Raw genomic sequence first — 20171 nt, forward strand, 5'->3', positions numbered from 1 at the left:
GGCACATCCAAGGACTACTGTGTCTCATCTCCACCTACGTAAAGACAACACACCCACAGTCGTCGCCGTGAACACGCTTGCCATAAGCATGGGTCTCAGTGTGTTTACATATGGCTGTGTGGGAACTGCTTGTGAGTGCATCTGGCCCGTCTGGGGGGTGGAGACTGAGGTGAGGTCTGGACAGCATGAGCAGAAGGAGAATGGGGGAGTTGAATAGGAGCATGTGGGTAGCAGTGCATGGTTAGTTGAGGGTTTGTAGGTGCTGGTTGTGAAGTGACTAAGCGAAAGGGTTACGCTGAGTGCAGCGTTGGTGGGAGCTCACACAAGATGTGGCACGTATGTGAAACTGAAGTGAGCAAAAATAAATGGAATATAAATTGATGAGTGTGAAATCTAAAAGAAGTCTTTGAAAAGTAAAATTAAGATAATGTTCGAAGAAAGGAGAGGAAAGGGGAGAACTTGAAGAGTTATAACTTATTTGCAGGAGAACTGCGCTACGCCTGTAGAATTAAAATGGCAGATGGATAAATATTGTTGAGAGACAAGGCGTTTGTAGCAGGAGTACTAGAGCCTTGGCTGCAACAGACAAGACTTGCAATGTTAAATGAAGCTTAGGTATGTCTTTCCTGTAACAAAGGGCCTGATTTAAAGTTCGGCGGACAGGTTGCTCCATTACAGACATGTCGATTATTCCATCTCCTTATTGCACGTTCATTATGTGCTATGGCAATTGTAATATGATGGACAGGATTTCCCTTAATTTTGTGGTGGATTACCCACCTGCAATACTCTAAATCAGACCATAAATGTGTTGGTATTTTGTTTTTTAGTCAGGGCCACTGGAATTATGCGGCAGGAGATGGCCAAATTATGTGGCAGGGTTGGCTAAATTCTGCAGCAACAAAAGCCAAAATATGCAGGGTAATGCGGCTCATTTTCTGACAGTTTTACCTCAATATTTTGTCTTTTTTATACTTGTTAACAGTGTCTGGGCATGTTACACCTTATTAGTACCAGTTTAACACGCAAACATAGCAATAAGCACCAGAACTGTGAACAGTCAAACTTTGCAAATGTTCTTCACCCATGCGGGAACGCATGTTGCTGCAATTTTAGTAACTTTTGAACCCTTTGAGATAGAAATGATTTTTTTTGTCAAAATCCGTAGCATATGCAGCAGATGATGAGTTGTGTGGCAAATGTGGTAGACTGAAGGTAATATGGGAGGTACCCTTCTTGTGGAAAAGGGATGGGAATATGAGTAAAAAACAACAAATTCCCTTCTCCTATTAGTATAATTGGGAAGAGATTATCTCCTCCAGAGCCTCTGTTCTCTCCCGTGAGTTATTAAGTTATTTATAACTTTATAATAACTCAATGTTCATATTTTTGTTTAGATGTTTTTAAACTTCAAATTGTTGTCCTGAAGAAGGTGACGATATTTTAGAACACCGAAACACCGCGTTGACAGTCTTTTTCAAAAAATGTGTTTGTTTTAATATGTATTATATATCTTTTATAATAAATAACATGGAAAAGTCTTTTTAATGGATATGAATCAAGAATGACGTACTAGTTAATAAAATATAATAACATCTCATTCCTTTGCATTTGTGTAGTTAGTTCGTTTGATTGTGCAATCTCATAGTAGAGAAATAATATGTTGTAAATTTGGTAACCTGGATAAGACTCTATCTCGAACTAAGTCCCCCCCCCCCCCTCTCTCTCTCACAGGAGACATTGGAGGCTCTGGAGGAGATAATCTCTTCCCAATTATGCTAACAGGAGAAGGGAATTTGTTGCTTTTTATGCAAATGTGGTAGATCCATAATTATGTGGAAAAATGATGCCGCCACACAATCGTATAATTCCTGTGGCCATGCTTTTAGTAGATGAGGGATCTTGAGGACCATAGCACTCACTTTTCCTACATGACAGAGCAATAAATGTAGTGGTTCTATCTCTTTTAAGGTTATTACAGCAATGGTTTATCTGCATGTTTAACAAGCTGGAGTCAGAACCTGGACAGCAATGGGATGGATTCATTAATTGGTGAAAATTTGTGACAGGGTTGCAGCTTTTCTCAACCTGCCACTGCTTTGGGGTGCAAATTAATGCATTAAGCAAAGCGTTTTGGAGATAATATGAGTTTTTGGGATCTATAAGAGACCCCTCAGTGACTTTCCTATAGGTATTTTTTTTTTTGTAGTCTTATATAGCACTCGACTTACCCTGAGGTATCTCGGCGCTTGCCTTAGGAACTTGTCCTGGCTTTTTCCCTGTGAGATAACCCGTTTTGGGCATCCCCAAGTTGAAAGCCAGGCATCCCGCCATGGGGGGGCTGTTGTGGAGACTAAGCAAGCTAATGCCCAGAGTTGCAGAGTGTGAACCCATGATTCGAGTGGGCACCGAAGGGAGAATTATCGAGTCCGTGGACATTTGGGCTCAAGACCCTGCCGCGTCGGGAATTGAACCCTGGTCCCGGGTCTGACCTCTGCTTCTGGGTCTGCCTCCTCTAACCAGTGAGCCACACTTCTCCACGAGAAGGTATAGTGATAGGCGTATGCAAGTGTGAGGCTTTACAGAGTTAAGCCCTTTCACTGTGCTAACACTACACCTCATGTTTCTTAGGTGCATGGCTGAAAATAAATTAAATCCTTACAGCATTTCAATGTGTTCCCTGAGAGTAAGAGAGTTCAGCAAATTTCTTATCTTTCATACAACACATTAAAATGCATAGTCTGAGACTATTCATGCTGCATATTAATGGAAACACAGGAACTGAGAAAGTCTGGGATGAGCAAAGTGAACGGAAAGAAATAAAAATCTGTTACTGAAGCCACGTCGCCTAGTTAGCTCTTCCAACCACTTCTGGCTCTTTTAACTAACAGATCTTTGCATCACTGAATCTGCATTTTTGCTTTTACCATGCAATATTTATATTATGAGGTGGGAAAGATAATTTGTAAGAACTTGCAGCTATGGATAGGTGCATAAGCCCCTATGAAAGTTATGCATATCTATATGTGCCATCAGAATATGTCCGTTTCTGTACTAAACAAGCTATTTCACCTATGGGATATATCGATACATATATCCCAGCCCCTCTTAACTCAGCACTCAAATGTATTAGTAAGAAAAGGAGAAAATGCCATTTTGTATTGTTGAAAATACAAGGTGTGTGGAATGTGTGTGGTCCTAATATTTTCCCTTGGTGTTATGGTACATGTAGTCTTAAGAATATGAGTCTCAAGTAGACTATTGTTCACATTACATTCCAGGCACAAAGCATCAAGCATTTTGAACATACAACCATTGAGTGTGGCGCAATGGTTAGAGCGGCAGACCCTGATGCAGAGGTCTAACCCTGGACCAGGGTTCAATTCCCCGCCTCTGCAGGGTCTTGGGCTCAAAAATTCCACGGACCTGATAATTCTCACCTCGGTGCCTATTCCAATCATGGAGTTCCACTCTGCAACTCTGGGCAATAGCTTGCTTAATCTCCACAACGGCCCCCACAACGCTAAGGATGCCTGGCCTCCACCTTGGGGGTGCCCAGGAGTGGACGCCTCACAGGGAAAGCCAGGATGGGTTCCACAGCGGTATTCGTACACGCGCCTTGTGACCCTTGCGGGTGAGTAGTGCGCTATACAAGTATCAATTTACATTTTTTTTGCATTTACATTCTCCACTCAAGGCCTTCAACAAATTTGGACAGTGAATAAGGCAGGTTTCTTCCAATTTTCGAGCAATACTAGAGCATGCATGGCCAGGTCCAGAGCTCGTTCTTAATAGGCAATGTCAAATTGTAAAGACTGGCGAGCACCTCTCTGGGTGGTGATGACATGCAGTGTTCTTCAAGGGTCTGTGCTTGCATCAGTGCCGTGAACCAATAACTTCGCTATTTGAGGGACTGGGAGACCATATATATCATAATTTAGTGGACACATAGCTACATCTGAAAACTTTGTACTTAAATTACATCATTACCCCTTACTCTTGCTTCTCAAAATTGCAACTGTGAAGGTTCTACAGCCTAATAATGCTGAAACCTTTGCTTCTGAATTCTTCATCAACACCCACCTAACACAAAAATTGGTTAGATCCTCTTTTCGGTCACCTTAAGGTGGAAGGACCCTTCCACCCGACTTCAGACTCAAGGCCATCCTTCTCCTCACCCCCATTATCAGCAGATTGGTCCAATTTGCCAATTGTAAAAAGGAAACATCTACTCAACTGAAAACAACCGAACAAACTTTAGTCATCCCCTGTTTGGACTTTGGCAGTTCCATTCTTGGAGGTTTGCTGAAGCCTACTTGTTCTTTATTTAACTGAGGGACTCATTTGATCAGCTATCTACAATGATGAACCCCCTGCACAGACTTCTTTGGGTGCCGGAGTCAAGTTCAAAATATGCTTTCTTGCCCATGGAGCTGCGCAACTAAACAATCAGAACATCTTGAGTGGACAAGAGAGGCTTAGAAATAAGAACTTTATTTGGAAACCATAAAAAGAATGTTGCAATGGTTAGATTAGCAATTCACTGGTGCTTCAACAGACGTCTTGAACCTGTAGCCTAACCAAACAAAAACTCATCCCAGTCATTTTTCAGTGATTAGCTGTAAACTAATTCTGGCCGAAGCACTACGCTACGCTCGTGTAGTTTGCGAAGTTTGGGCAACTTCACACTACGTGAGCAGCATGTAGCACAGTGCGAACACACGTACTGCAGCGTAGCGTAGTACAGCAGTCATTTTTTTCTTGTTTGCGGTCCTCAACGTCATGTTCGCGATCGCGAGCAAGCAAAATGACATCCTGGCGAGATTCTCAACGCGGGGAGGTCAGGTTTCTCATTGCGAGTGGTTGCGCATGCCCTCGACCGCTCGCAATGAGAAACTACCAGTTCGCGTTGAGAAAGCTGCCGCTCGAGAAAAATCTACTCGAGCAGCAGAAAACTACAGCTTGCATGTGCAAGATGCCATTTTCAATGATTGCACAGTGCCGGATGCTTGTCCGTACTGTGCAGTCAAAGAAAACGCATCTTGCACAGTGCGAACATGCTACTACGCAGCTCGCGTAGTGCTACGTGAAGTTTGCGTAGTGCGAAGTGCACTTCACGTAGCTTCGCGTAGCGCTACTTTGCGAACTACGTCCACCCTTACTGTAAATCCATCTTTTAGGCCCCTATTTGAATTGACTCTGCTTTCTGATATTTCTGAATATTTTCTCATTACCTCCCCTAAGTTATTGTATTACATTTGCATTATACTATGTGTTTATTTATTTTTGTTACCTCCACTGGAGCGATCTTTTTGCACACAATAGTCAGGACATGATATTTAAGTGAGACAATATTCTGGGTACAATACTCTGGTATCACACTTCCACTGAAGATTGGTATTGTCAAAAAGTGCACTGCTAAAATGATTTTTTGAAGTCTAGATAAATGAAACCTTAATTGGAATACTAGCATAGTAAACAAACTAAACTTTATTCCCAAAGAACCAACTTGTGTCCTACTGCTAAGCCAGTTGTCAAGCCACCAACTCCACCTATCACATACTCTTATTACATCACCTAAAGGTTATGGGACAGCGTGGGACCTCCCAAACATCATCATGAGGCCATATACTGCATACGGGTGTATTCAAATCACCATTTGCCCCCAGTGTGCATCACCCTGTACTAGCAGCTGAACATCATCCCGGGTTTTGGTTAATGGACACAGACCAGCCTCCTTGACTTGTATATCATAGAGTTCTCCCATGATGCATAACACCCTATGCTTACATAATGCCCAACGCCCAGTCTCCTCTGATGCTTAACCCATTAATTTTCTTATAAAGCACGTTAGCCCTTGTTTCCAGGGCTCTCCGTTGGTGCATTATCTATTAAGTTTATCTGTAAAAGATCAGCCATGGATATCCATGTGCACTTCACCCTGTGCCACCCTGCTGTGTGTCTTCCTGAAACACAACTTCGTGTGTTCTCTGTTGCACATCTTCTTGTGTGCTGCTGATACACACCACCCTGTGTCTCTTACTGTAGAAGGTTATGCATAACAGTGTGCACTGATACGAGCAAGTTTGTTGGTCTGTGTGCATATGTGTCTTTATGTCTGCTGGACATTGTGAAAATTGTTACCTGTTTCTGTGTTGGTTTTCTTCTGTTTTTTTTATGTTTTATGAGGGCACAGGTGGATATATGGGATTTACATACACTATGGAAAAGCTAAACTTACTGGTTTATCAATACTTTTTTTTTGTAATGTGTTCTGCACCGCCAATTGAAGGTCCACCATCCACGTTCAATAGTATTGTTTAAAAGCCACGGTAGAAGTAGAAGGGGCCATATGGTCTACCCAGATAGATTCTCCTCGACATACATTGGGCAGTGGGTGTGAGTTTGTTCCTTTTGCTACACCGTCATGATTCTTTGTGTGCTTGTCGATGGATAGTGAAAGATACTGACAGCCATTGCCGTTGTAACATGACTATAACATAAAGTCGCATTGGCACCAACTTCTATGGCCTTCTGCGACATTGTTCCAGGCAAAAAATGGTGTTGGTGGCCCAAGGGTCTAGCCAGCATATTTAACAATGTTTATCCGACCCTACCCAAGAATGGAGGAAGTTGCAAGGCTCCCCTTTAAAATGAATTGAGGAGGAAGGGATAGGATCAACTAGGGAGGAGGATATGACAAATGCCTTTCTTCCCCAGTTTAAAGAACTGTTAGGGGCTACTTTCTAAAAAGATCTTCTTGGCTAAAGGCGACTGCTGTTGGAGTCAGAGACATGTACACATCAGCAAATACAAGCCATCTAAATTTGCACGGCATTTCTCTTATCCGAGCCTTAGTTCAAAACAATATCACTCAAACTTACAACATATGTTTTGCCCATTGCAATTGGTCCTTGTTACTTTGAACCTCTTTTAATGATATCTACTAATCTGGAAAAAATGTGAGTGATTTACTATAGGTAAATTTGTCTGGAGGGACTTCAGAGCACCAACAAATACATAAATTATCCCAAAGGTCTGGTTAGGATGGAAAACTGTACATATGTCCCTTCACACACTATATTCAGTAATGTCCCACAAATACAGCTCATGGTTTCTCATCTCTAACATTACCTTGATGAATAGTGGCAAGCTCCGACACTGCTTCAGTTCAGGAAGGACCTCAAGACCTGGCTCTTCGGATGACCCCAGCCCTCAACAGAGCCGCCACTCACCCTGCGCCTTAAGACCCTCACGGTGAGAAGATGCGCTTTACCACCCCCTGATTGACTGAATGAGTACATATAAAGGCCATCGGCAGTGTATAGTTTCCTAAAGATATCTTTCTAACCCATTTGTTTAAGTTAATTGAAGATATGATTGAAGGTTTATAGATCCATGTATCATTTTTATGAGAAGGCTCATGGGTACCCTCATTCACTTTGCTGGGGTGGCAGAGAGACAGATATGTGTGCAATATACATTTACCCACATACATAAGAAACAAAGCAAAGTGTGCACCACAGCTATGACTGCAACAGATGGTATGATAAAGTTGTAAGATCTCTTGATATGATGAAGTGACATCATTACCTAAGTCACTGTCCCCTCCTTTTTTCTAGGACCTGAACCCTCCTTTCCTGTTTCAGGGAAAGGCAGTGTGTTTTTGTCCGGTGCTGGCTGTTTGATACTACACAATAATAATAAATTACTACAATCAGTGGTTTAAATGGGCCGGTACTGCCCGGTAGGGAGTACCGGCACTTCTTTAATTTGAGAGGAAGAGTACCAGCACTTTTCAAGACTGGCGTAATACTTTTAATTGGAGAGCACCGCCACTTCTCAGTAACAAACAGGTACTCGGCTACAGACTAGTACCTGCACTTCTATTTTTTCATTTCAAGCACTGACTACAATTGAAGTGAATTGACTAGTGTATCCTTGGGTCAGATGTCGAGCTGTGCCATTATTTCAAGGCTAACTCAACTCTAGAAGGACCTAGGGCAAATCCAAACCTTTATCCCAAAGCAAGAGGTTTTGCTTATTTCTGAAATGTCACTTCTGTAATGGTTAAGTGAAAGCAAAGGGACAGATGGTGAATGAAGTACATGCGCTTTCACAGGGCGAGGCAAGAAGACACAGTCTAGCATGGGTCTTACTGCTTTGCTTGCCGCTCTGTCATTTAAGCCATGGACAAAGTGATGCAACCAAAACCCTCAGGAGAGCATCAGCAATGGTGATGCACAAAAATCTCCACTTTGATATCTTGTAATTTATTTGTATCAAAATGTCCCGTTTATTTGCCCTGCATTCATTATTTGGTTACCTTCCACACTTTTGCAGGAGGTAGCTAGGTAATAGCACCTTTAATTGTTTAACATGGGTCTGAGTCTACTCTAACATTTCCGGCTTTATGTATATGTGTGCCTAGATATTAGTTTCTGTTTTTTGTATACAATACTAGGTGTTATTTGAAGACATATGTGCCAAGACTCAGGCAGGAACTTATTTTAGAGTAGCTTGCGCTGACGTACTTGCACTACGAGTACCTTGATTCCAACAGCCAATCTATGTTGGAACAACCGATTCGGAAAGGCTGTCCGGATCTGACATCATAATCGCTCAGTCGGACACGCGGTCTGTAGACCTGTAAAAGTCGGCTCCAACCAACTCTGTTCTTCCGAATGCCATTCAGAACCGAGTCCAAACGATTTCCGACTATCGTAATCGTTCGATCAGAAAGCTTTCAGAATCAGTCGGAAAGATGGGTTCCAAAATGGATTCGGCAGACCCAAGTCCGATTCGGAGCCTTTCCGGTGGATATCGTAATCAGCCCCTTGGATGTGAACGTAGATTTTGATTTAGATTTAGGTTTAAGTTTACGTTTAGGTTTAGATTTAGATTTTGATGTAGGTTTAGATTTAGATTTAAATTTAGATGTGGATGTAGATTTAAATGTAGTTTTAGATGTGGATGTAGATTTAGATTTAAATTTAGATTTAAGATTTAGAATCACTGTCGAAGCAAGGAGTAGCAGTTGAACATGGCAGTCATGTGATTAACTAGTCCTTTCATGGTCTTTAATTGAATTCTGCAACTTGTTAGTTTTCTATTATAAATGCTGAACTACAAAAACCAGGATCCAAAAGAAAATCAACATTAGACCAGCTACTTAAATCAGACACGGAAAAACTCAAGATCAAATCTTTTCTGCATAAACGTGAAAAACTGCATATTTGAAATAAATACCTAAATGTCAGGTATATATTGGTAATTCTATAATACTGTGCACAATATGAATCAATTGAGCTTGTGCTCAGCAATGTGTCAGACATCAGAGCTAAGTCAGAGAAAGGAACAGAACCATATAAGCAGACCCAGTAGTAACAATTGCCAGCAGAAGGTGGTTGTGGGCTTCTTAAGAAAAGTTGTGGGCTCTGGGCTTTTTTCCACAAATTAAGATTCCTTCTTTGTTTACACACACATAAACGAATCCATAAATTCAGTCTCTATGTGTGGGTTTATTTTTGTGTGTATAATGCATAAAAGGTATAATATATGATATGGTTCCAAAATCCCTCAATGCTTCTGATAATGGACATTAAACCCTCAAGGTTCACTGGATTGTAGATGTCTCAAATGGGTCCATAAATGTGGCCAGAACTCCAAAATGTTTTATTGAACCATGATAAATGTCAACCTTTACATGTTTCCTACATGATAAGCTTCAGTGTGGCATTAAAAATGTATTTTTTGCATTTCAACCAGAAAATTGTTAGCCCGAATTGTAAGCTAACTATGTTAGTGCATTGCTTGATTATTTGCTGGCATGAGAATGGTAAAGAAAAAAAGTTATGTTAGTATGCAGAGAATTAGTGGAGTTATTTTGCGGTATTACAATCGTATTTTATCCACAGGAGTGAGGATATTACATTAGCTTCCCCAGTGTTCAGCGAAGAAGGGACTGCTGACTGCACTGAATATTAAATTTTATTTAACTTTCAGAGAAAATTGCTTGAGCAAAGTGCATTGATTTAGCAAGAAACAGTGCACTGATTATTCAAAAGCATTTCAATTTGCAAAGACTAACTGGTGAGAGGAAACAGAACAATAGGCGTTGCTTTCGGCTCCTCCACCAGGGCGGAGGGAGCATCGCCCCACTGCTTTCTCGCAGTGCGAGTAGCCAAAACATAAAATGGTAACTTTTGGTTATTACCATTTTATGTAACTTTGTGCATTGCGAGCGCTTGGGTGGGTGGAGCTGTCCGGGCAGGGCGGGAGTGGTTTTCCCACTCCTGAGTGCGCAAAGACTGTTTGGTCGGCCTTCTCGGATGGCCAAACCAGTCATACGCACTCTGCCCTTCTCCATGTAGGGCAGCCTACATGGAGAACATGCCATCCCCTACAGCCCCTGGCTGAGCGGCGTCCCGACCAATCACAGTACTCCACTGGAGAGTTGTGATTGGGAGTGAGGCTGCCTGTTCCGGTGGGATGCAGGAGAGCAGGAGCAGTGAAGACGTAGGACCCGGGTGGTCGGAAATGTAAGTTTACATATTTTTTTTAATTTTTTACCCCCTCCCTGCGTGACACCGCGCCTGCCACATCACCTACTAGCCATGCTGGCCGCTACTGGCTTCTCATTGGTTAAAATACCTCATACACAAGTGTATCGAATTTCTTGTGAATTCCGGAAAACATTTCACCCCTGTGAGATAATTCTCTTAAATTATGAGGTTTCATGCCACTGTTGTTTGAGCAGCAACACCTGGATTATCGTCTCCAAGTATGCCAACTCCTGTTCTTGGAGTTAACAACCCTCTTCTTTCTCCTCAATTCTCCAGTGAATGCAACAATGACGGAAAATGTCCACAGAAACAAGTAGCAGAAACGATAAATGCTCCAATATACGTTGACCACCGTAAGGCGAGAATGTTATGCTTTTTTTTTAATGTTAATCACTGACTTTACATAGTGTTTCCTGGTGGACATGTGAATGCCCACAGGCCACAGCGTTTGCTTTTGCATCGAATTGACGTTTAAATCCTTCAATCAGGGGCTGCATTAGGGCTACCTCGGATAAATTACCTTTAGAAGCTTATAGGACGGATTCTGTGCAGCAAAAAGACGTTTCAGGTCTTTTTAAGACACGCCGTTGTGCAAATGGTTGCCCTCTCCCCTTCTACTTTCAGTTGCAAAAATGTCTCGCTCGGTTGCCTTTAAACAAAGCACCAAAGAAGCAAAGAGGGGCTGCTGGTCACAGCACGCGTTAGCCAAAGTGGAAGTGTGCGCCCTGGCTGGCCACGCGCCGCTGTCCGCGTGAAGTGACGCTGCAGCTCCCAGCGCTCCGCAGGAGTAGAGACTGAAAGAGGGGCACTGCCCGAGCCTGGCGCGAGGAGCTGTGGTGCCGCCGGCGTCACGTGCCTAATCATTACTAATACCCCTGGCTGAGAGAGGAGTGGGGAGGGGTTGGGGCACTTTAAGTCGCTTCATTTGACGATTCCCCTGGCAAGTTCTCTCGCTTTGTGCTGTGTGCTGAAGGACCTCTACATATATAACATTAAACGACCCCGCCCATTACAACAGCCGTATAAAATGGCCCGGCATCAGAGGGCGTCAGAGGACCTGCCCCATCAGAAAGTAATTGCGTCAGTATTCTAGCAACTGTACTGTATTGTAATGGTGTGTTTTCTATACACACCTTCAGCTGCGGTCCGTGCAGGTAACAGCGGTGGGGTGGTGGGGTCTGTAAGGGGGGATTCCGAGGGACGATGCCGAGGGAAAATGAAATAAATAATTAATTTCCCCTCGGCTTCGTCCTCAGAATCCCCCTTACATAGCCCCACCGCTGTTACCTGCAGGGACCGCGGCTGCACACCTTGCTTCTTTTGTTGCACGTTACTCTACGTACCTTACGTTATGGTGTGATACAGTGTGTTATGGCATGGTATTAAGTGTTTTTTGTTGCAGTTTTTACATAGCGCGTTCTCGACCCGAAAGTATTGGAGCGCTTTGCACGTGCACCAATTACATTACACAAGGATTGGCACGCAGGGGGGCGTCAGATGATGTGCCCACAATCACAGGTTGGTGAGATGACGCCGAGACTTGAACCTGGTTTCTGAGCGCCAAAGTCGGCAGCTCAAGCTGTTGAGCCACATCCCCGGTGTCACGTAGTTTGTCGTGACGCGTGTCATAACATGGTATGGCGTGCGATATTACAGCAGGTCATGGTTACGGCATACGTTAGGTTATATTTTACAGTGTGCCGTGGTAGATTAGGCTGTGGTATATTGTAACGTGCATTGTCTGTTGTGTTGTGTTCCCTACGGTGGTGGCGTGTATTTATGTTGTGCCCTGTTGTGTCTTGTGGTATTCTATCGCACCACGTTCTGTATACTTATGATGTATCAATGTATGTAGGTTACCTAGTGTGTGCATTTATGTTAATTGTACTAACGTTACCATATGTTAGTATATGCCTGTTGGCACAGCCCCCAGATGTTGTGCGAATCCAAATCACCATTCCAGTAAAAGCTTAATAACTGGCATACATAAAATCGAAAATTATATTTTACACATACTTGTACGCATCCTTTACCAAGAGAGATATGTAGGCCTTAACAAAATCCGCAAATTTAATGCAGAGCAATGGGCGGCTTTAAAATCATTGACAAAATTGTAATGGCTTCTAAGCGCTTAAAAGCCTCCTATCTGTAAGTCATAAACAGAGCCTCTTAACCAGCAGTGCCAAATTAAGCCCATTGCTGAAGAAATTCAAAGTGTCCACTTGTATTCAGTCAACACAGCCTTTTGAAGCTCTGTGTCATGTGGGAGGACACGGGCCCGGCTGACTTCTGGTTAAAACTCTGCATTGCATAATAAAGTAACAAGCTGGGACCTTACATTTGTGTGAAAGAGCTTTAAATAAAAAAAACCGTGACGTGGCACTGTAGAAAGTGCCATGGCCTCGGGGGAGGGGGTCGGAGTGTTTCAATTTATGGCTCTCAAGACTCGTGCTTTTGCCAAAATAGGAGATTTAATAGCCTTGAGAAAATATTATGGGAGTGCCCCGCCTTCACCCCACGTCAGGGATTTCTCGCCCCCAAAAGCTCGCCTCTAATGTTCTTCCAAATCTGAGCAGAGGGTTGTAATGAATGGGCTCACGTGACTGGGAGGAGTTTAGTCACGTTAGCCTATGACGTCATTTTCGCGCTCATGGAAAACAAAGGGTATGTTCTTGATTTTTGGAAAAAAAAGCTTGCCTCTCCCTTTATAGCGGTTATGGTTTTGAGCTGGCTCTTAGGCACTTTGCACACTTAGGCGAAGTCATCTTCAGGGTGCCTATCTACGTATATGAAGACTGATAAATAAAGCGTAAGAGGCTAAACGAGAGAGAGAGAACGAGAAAGAGAGAGAGCGCGAGAAAGCAGGAGGGAGAAAGAAATGGAGAAAAGGGATAGAAAAATAGAGCGAGAGAGAGAGATAAATATAGGGAATAGAATGAAAGAAGTAAGGAGGCGCAAGGGAGCCTGGGAGAGAAGAGATTGAAAAGGGGAGACCTGAAAAAAAGAAATTTGAGAAAACGGGCGGGCAGAAGCGAGAGAGAGAGACAGACAGAGAGATGGAGCATAGAGACTTAAAGGGGAGAAAGAGAGTTCCTGTGAGAGACCAGAAGGAAATGGGGTAAATGTGATGCGAAGGAGACTGAGAGAGACAAGGGGGAGTGTGAGCAAAGTGAGGATGAAAGAAAGCGGTGGCAATGCCATGGAGGGAGAGGTGAAGAAGAGATGCCAACTGATGGGGTGAAGGGAAAAAGGGCAACAGAGAAATTGGAAGAACGAAGGAGAAACAGAGAGGGGCAGAAACGCTGGCGAAATTATAGATATATACAGAGAGCGAGAGAGGGAAAGATGGAGAGAAAGAACGTGGGAGCGAAATAGAGGCGGACAGATAGATGTGGTGAGGTGAAAGTAAAGTAGATAGTGTAAAGAATAAAGATATAAAAGGAGAGACAGAGGGAGAGCAAGAGCCATTGTTAAATACAATGAAGCTTAGACATGAAGAACAAGATAGACAAATTGATAGAGCAGTAGAGAATGGGAGAGCGAAAAAAACGAAATCAAGAGGGAAGTGAGAGATAGAAAAAAGCCTTATTACACATAGTAAAACCGAGGAAGAACGACAGGGAGATAACCATATTGGGGGGGTGGGGGGGGGGGCGGGTTAGTGTTTTTACGGTGCACATGTTTGAGGGTGAATTAGTGAGTTCATGGTGGATAAAGACAGATGTCAGGATATGTGCAGATCTATGCAGATGTGTGTCTTTTGGAGTGTGTATGCACGTGGTTGTGTGTGCACTGAATGTGTCTGTGTCCATGTGCGTGTTTTATTTTCTGCCAGAGTGTGTGTGCTTTCTCAGGGCGTCATGTTCATGTTGATGTGAGTATGTGACTGGCAGTCTGTGTTCACACATTAGTGTGTGCTTGTGTGGTGCGTGCATGAATATATGTAACCCTGAGTGTTGTTAAAGATGTGATCACCTCCTATATCATCATTTTTGCAGGTTATCATTAATAATCTACCTGACAGTGTTCACATTGTTTCTTGTGAATTAGTTATGGAATGCTTTATTTGAGGATACCCCTCATAACAGTGAAGCAAAAAAAGGCTGTCTTACAATCCACTGGTGCAACACACACCCATATATAAGTACACAGACACACACAGTATATATACATGGAATAAAATATCACCTTCCATACGTTATTAGGATATTGCAAGTCACTGAGGAGGTCCTTGAGGATTAACCTCATTGGTGCTCAGGACGGCTCCTGGCCGTCATGAGTCACAGTAGACGTGTGCTCATGACGGCCGGGAGCCGTCTGACCATTGCCGCGCTGCCCACGTGCGGTTTACCCCGCCTGTGCGGGCGAATTAATTGGTGGGCGGAGTTCTGATGGCTCCCGGACGTCATGAACACACGCCCACCGTGATTTATGACGGCCGGGAGCCGTCCTGGGTACCTGAGTGCCACGCCTAGTCCCGCCCCCTCGCACCGTGGCAGAATTTGCAGCTGGCGAAGGGTTTAAGAGGAAGGAGGCTGAATATGGAGTTCCTTCATAAGGTAATGGAACTCCAAGGTGTCTTGCAATATCCTTAAGATCTACAGCAGGATGTATTTTATTCCATATAATACATTGTCACACCATAGCCCTCCTGACAAACCAGTTGTAGGGGGGCTCTTTTATAAGAAAACAGTATTTTTTTAAACATAAAAAATATAATTAGACTCTCTAGTGCAAACTCATGCTCACCAAAAAACACATATTTGTTTCAAAAAGGTATGGTCAATGTAATACAAGTCAGAATTCAACAAACGCTGTAGCACAGAATGTGTAGAAACATGTAGAGAGAGTATCTTTTTTTGAATAAAGCATGTAGAAAAAAAACATGTTGGGTAAACAGCTTGCTTTAAACGTGATGCTTATCACCTTTCATCTGGAAAAACAGAATATAAGAAGATAAACTACATTTTGTTTTCCCTTTTTCAACAGCAGCTTTAATTTTGCTTCATGTTCTGCCTTTTTCCTTGGATTCTGGCTTTGGCAGCAGCCATTGTGATTGTGGCGTCAGAACTCTACACTCATAAGTTATTATAGTTGAGCACCTACGTCATTCATCACAAGTCGCCAGCAATAAGGAAATTAGAGACAGCCTTTCATACAGGGATTGCACGCTCCCATGTATTATAGAGATATTGTGTGTGTGTGTGTCTGTGTGCACGCTCCCGTGTGCCTGTGTGTATGTATGCATTGACATAGCAAGGGTACCACAGGCCACATTGCTAGCAAGGAGAATGAGTCTCCTGTCCCTCTCCCCTTAGGTAATTAACACCAATCTATAATTTCTATGAAATGGTCCCCCTCAAATCCACGAACCCTGGCACCACTGCACCTACTGCATCAATGATTGCGAAGTCCAAGAACACACGTTACCCCAACACTATGAAATGCATGTTGTCACACCTCTCCGAGCAATTTAGAAAAACAGCAGGCGATGTGTAACCTAATTCTCTCCCTTCTGAGTGGCTGGAAGAGCAGCACGATTAAAGGAGTAGAGCTAATGGAATGTTACACTGTCCACTGGTGTTTATACGCTTGCCAGTAGACCTTGTACAGTCATGTACACTTCTATCTGGAGAAGGGGATGTGGTTGTGGTCCACCACTGATAATCTACCACAAAGACTCGTCAAAACGATTTTATGACACGTACTTCTCCCGAGGGTTACACTTTGACTTCTATGTAATACGGGTTTTATTGCATTTGCATTTGCATGGTACGTGACTATTGTCCCCGATTGTATGGAGCTTGTAAAACACCAGAAAACAACAGCCCTCCCCATCACCCACGCCTCCCTCCACGCTCCTAAAAAGGGTGTGTGTTTGAGTGGATGATAAAACCTCTTGAGAAAATGAGCGCATATCGCCGAGCAACAGCCTGAACTCTCAGGGGTGAGAGCCTCGCGGGGCGACCTTGACTGCGGAGTGTTTCAGCACCGCGGACGGCTGCAGCCCGAGCCCTCCGCGACTGCAAGGAGTGGTTCAGAACCACAGACAGCTACAGCCTCGACTCTGGGGATGGGAGCCACGTGGGGCGGCCTCAAGCGCAAGGAGTGTTTCAGCACCGCGGACAGCTACACGCTTAAACTATCAGTCTCAAGAACAGACTCGCAACAGCCTCAAGTGCAACAGGGGGGGGTAGCACCGCGGACAGCTACAGCCTGTCCTCTCCGGGGCTCGAGGGACGGCCTCATGCAAGCAGTCGTTCAGCACACCTAACAGACACAGCCGTGAATACTCCCGGACGCTCTCCCTCATGGAGCTTCGCTCTCCTGCAAAGCTTCCAATTTACCATCGCAGGAAGGGTACAAAACATACGAGTTCTAGCCTGAGGGAGCGGAGACAAAGATTCTGATTTAGAGCAGCGTTTGAAGTTTGACGCCCCAGCGGGTAAACTCGCGGGCACGCGGCCGGGCTGTGAGAGGGTTCCTGAGCACCGCGCACGAGACGTACTGATCCTACAGCCACAAGCATAAGCCCACAGAGTGGAACATTGCAATGTGCCTACATCAAGCCACGCCTGCTTTCAAATCCCTGGGGTGGGCCAGGTGGTTGCGTCATATTTAATAATGTGCATCGGAGAAACACGACGGCCTTGCACTAAGCGATTAGACAAATCTAACAAAAATACATCTCATTTCACCTATTAAAGTTGTGAACGCAATGCCAATACATGCATTAAAAACCTCCATTCTTCCCTGACACACAAAAGCGTATACGTACACACGCACGCGAGCACACTCTGCCCGTACTCCTGCTCCGGCTCCTTCGCTACTCAACAAAAAAGCCCTCCACAGCAAGAGCGACCTCTTCTCTCTAAGTGAGGAGAGAAGGAGGGCGTGAGCCTGTGGGGTCAGTGAATACAGCGAGTGAGCAGAGGGAGTTAGCGAGAGAATTAGTACGGTGGGGGAGTGAGTACTCAGCTAGTGGGATGTTGGGTGACTGAGAGGGTCAGTGATACGAGTTAGATCGATAATATGCGAACACAGAGAGAATGCGCGTGTGGTTGGGTGAGTAACGCGTGCAGTGGGTTTTGTTGAGGTAATGAGCTTGTGAGAAATGTGAGCTGGTAAACTTGTTGCTGAGTGAGTTAGTGGTATCCGCTCAGCGAGTGAGGGTGCATGATGTGAGCGGAGGAGAGTGAGTGAGAGGCCAACATGAACTAGAACGAGAGTGCGCGATATATACAATAACACAAACGCCCGTGTGGGGCATGTGATCCCAATATTTAGGTTCCCATGTCTCGTGAACTTATCCGGACGACTGCCACTGCCAATGTGCTTGATTCGCACATTGTCCTAAAAGTTTTCTTTGGACAGCAGTGTTTGTAGGAGCGGACACCCCGGTCGGGCGCAGGAGGTCGCTCCTCTTTAAGCGCGCTGGTCCGCCCTCGCCCCACACTGGGCGCGGTTGAATTGCCCTCTATTCACAGGCACACCTGTTATCTCTTTACGCATCCCTAGCCACCTTCACCGGACAGTGAGGGAACACACCTCTATTTACATGCACACCCAGGATAGAGGACTCTGGTTCTCCTCTATCCGCGCGGTAGCCCGTGCCCCCCCCCCCCACCCCCCGTCAGGATGAGTGAGGACCCCGGACAGAGAGAGCGCCGAGGGGCATCCCTTACCTCCAGGTTCTCCAGCCGGTCCTTCAAGCTCTGCATGGTGCGGCTCAGGTGGTCGATGACCTGGCCCGGGTCCCGGGGCAGGTCGCCCATGGTGTCCTTGGCTGTGCCCTTGCCGTACTCCTTGCGCCAGGTGCCCGGGCTGTGGCGGTCAGCGCTCTCGGACACGCTCTCGCAGCGGGACAGCTTGCTGGTCAGCTCCCGGATGGTCTCTTTCTGGTGCTCGATGGTCTCCTTCTGGTGCAGGATGGTCTCTCGGAGCTGCAGCACGGTGGCCCGCAGGTCCTCCTCCTGCGCGCCCTGCATGGCCATGGTCGGGCACTTGGGGTCGGCGTCGATGGGGATGGAAGTGCACAGGAAGCGGCCTTCAGTGGTCCCCTGGCTCTCCGCCCCTGGGCTCCCGCCCAGGGCGACGAAGCAGAGTACGCCGACTAGAACCACCAGCATGCTGCCCGTTATGAGGGCGCAGATCTGGGAGCGCCTCAGCTTAGACCAGTTGCTTGACAGATGTTCTTCAAGTGACTAATTGATGTGCAACGTGTGAGTGGCAAATTGCAAAATGTTAAACAATGAAACCCTAAGTGGAACAACCAAAATCAAATCAGCCAGAGAAAGCTCAGCGGCAGAAGTCAGTTTCGAACACAAAAAGTAGGCTAAAATGTTAGTTGTAGTCCTGCATCGATGGGCTTTACTCTGCTGTTCTAATAAAGCAGGTTGAAGCTGGTGAAGAAGGCGCTCCGTTGCTTGTGCAGTGGCAGCCCCTTGGTGCTGAGGCGACAGAGAGGCTGGCAGCGCACGCAGCAGGTCCGGCCACTTTTCTGCCTCTTCTGCTTCTGTGGAGCAGCAGGTGCACTCGCAGGCTCCGGCTCTGAGTCCTTGCGTCTTGGCAGCTTGCGCGAGCAGTGCAGCCTCTCTCTGAGATCCTCCCTCTGCCAGGGCTCCGCGCCCGGGCGCGTCTTAAAGGGCCAGGCGGAAGCAGAGCCCCCTCGCGCTGCTTGACGTCAGTCCCGTCCCAGATGAATGGACGCCGCGCCAGGAAGTCCGGATCGATTCTCTTGGCGGTGGGTGTGAGGGCAGGCTGCCATGTCATTGGCTGGGTCCCGGCTAAGAAGAAGTGCTGGCTGATTTCAAATCATTCTCGAGCTGTGATTCACAGGCTTTTTACTGTCCAAATGCGAGATTGTGAATGAACGGAACACGGAACTACTTTAACCACGTTCACATCCCACCTTATTATCGCCACACATTCACTCACACACTCTTCTTCTAACTCCCCAGCGCAATTGACACTCAATCCAGGGAAGCATGGGGTGTTGCACAACACCAGGGGTTGCTAACGACTATGCACAACCAGTTATGATAAGGTTCTATGCACTTCAAACAACTGTAAACATTTTTGGTGAGGGTTGCACAGGTGGTAGTCTCGCATGGAGCAAAGCATGTTGGTTGAAGAGAATTAAATGTAAGCGCCTAAGTTGACAACTTGAGGACTCGCTGCCACCTGAGGACGTGGCTAAGATGGTGACCGGGTGAGTCATATTTGTTGGAAATTGGGCTACTGGTTGACCACCTCTGTCAGGGTGAAATACAAGCAAACCTCAAAATATTCTGTGCTCAAACCTCTGGAGCTTGGCACAAAAGCAGTCGGGCTTCATTTAGAGTCAATGTGCAATGCATTTATGCATCACTTCAAACAGTAATCGACCAATCAATAAATCAGGGTTTTGTAGAGCATGGCTACACACCCATAAGGGTCTCAAGGCTCTGTTGGGGGGTTCTGCTGAGCCGAAGTCGAAGAGCCAGCTCTTGAGGTCCTACCTGAATTGAGGAAAATATGGTGATTGCCTGAGATGCAGAGGAAGGGAGTCCCAGGTCCTTGCTGCAAGGTAGGAGAAGGATTTTTCTCCAGTGGTGGTCCTGCGGT

General features: G+C 45.3%; 1 protein-coding gene across 1 annotated transcript in view; it reads right to left on the reverse strand.

The window, feature by feature from the left end:
• The window catches only part of NPTX2 (neuronal pentraxin 2), a 42295-nt gene extending 23299 nt beyond the window's left edge, over positions 1–18996 (reverse strand). Inside the window, exon 1 of the mRNA XM_086940724.1 lies at positions 18251–18996. Within this exon, the coding sequence (XP_086796850.1) occupies positions 18251–18694 (444 nt within the window). The 5' untranslated portion in view covers positions 18695–18996. The remainder of the gene's footprint in view (positions 1–18250) is intronic.
• Positions 18997–20171: the final 1175 nt, after the last annotated feature.

Source organism: Lissotriton vulgaris, chromosome 10 (assembly GCF_964263255.1).
Source record: "Lissotriton vulgaris chromosome 10, aLisVul1.2, whole genome shotgun sequence".
Classification (NCBI taxonomy): Eukaryota; Metazoa; Chordata; class Amphibia; order Caudata; family Salamandridae; genus Lissotriton; species Lissotriton vulgaris.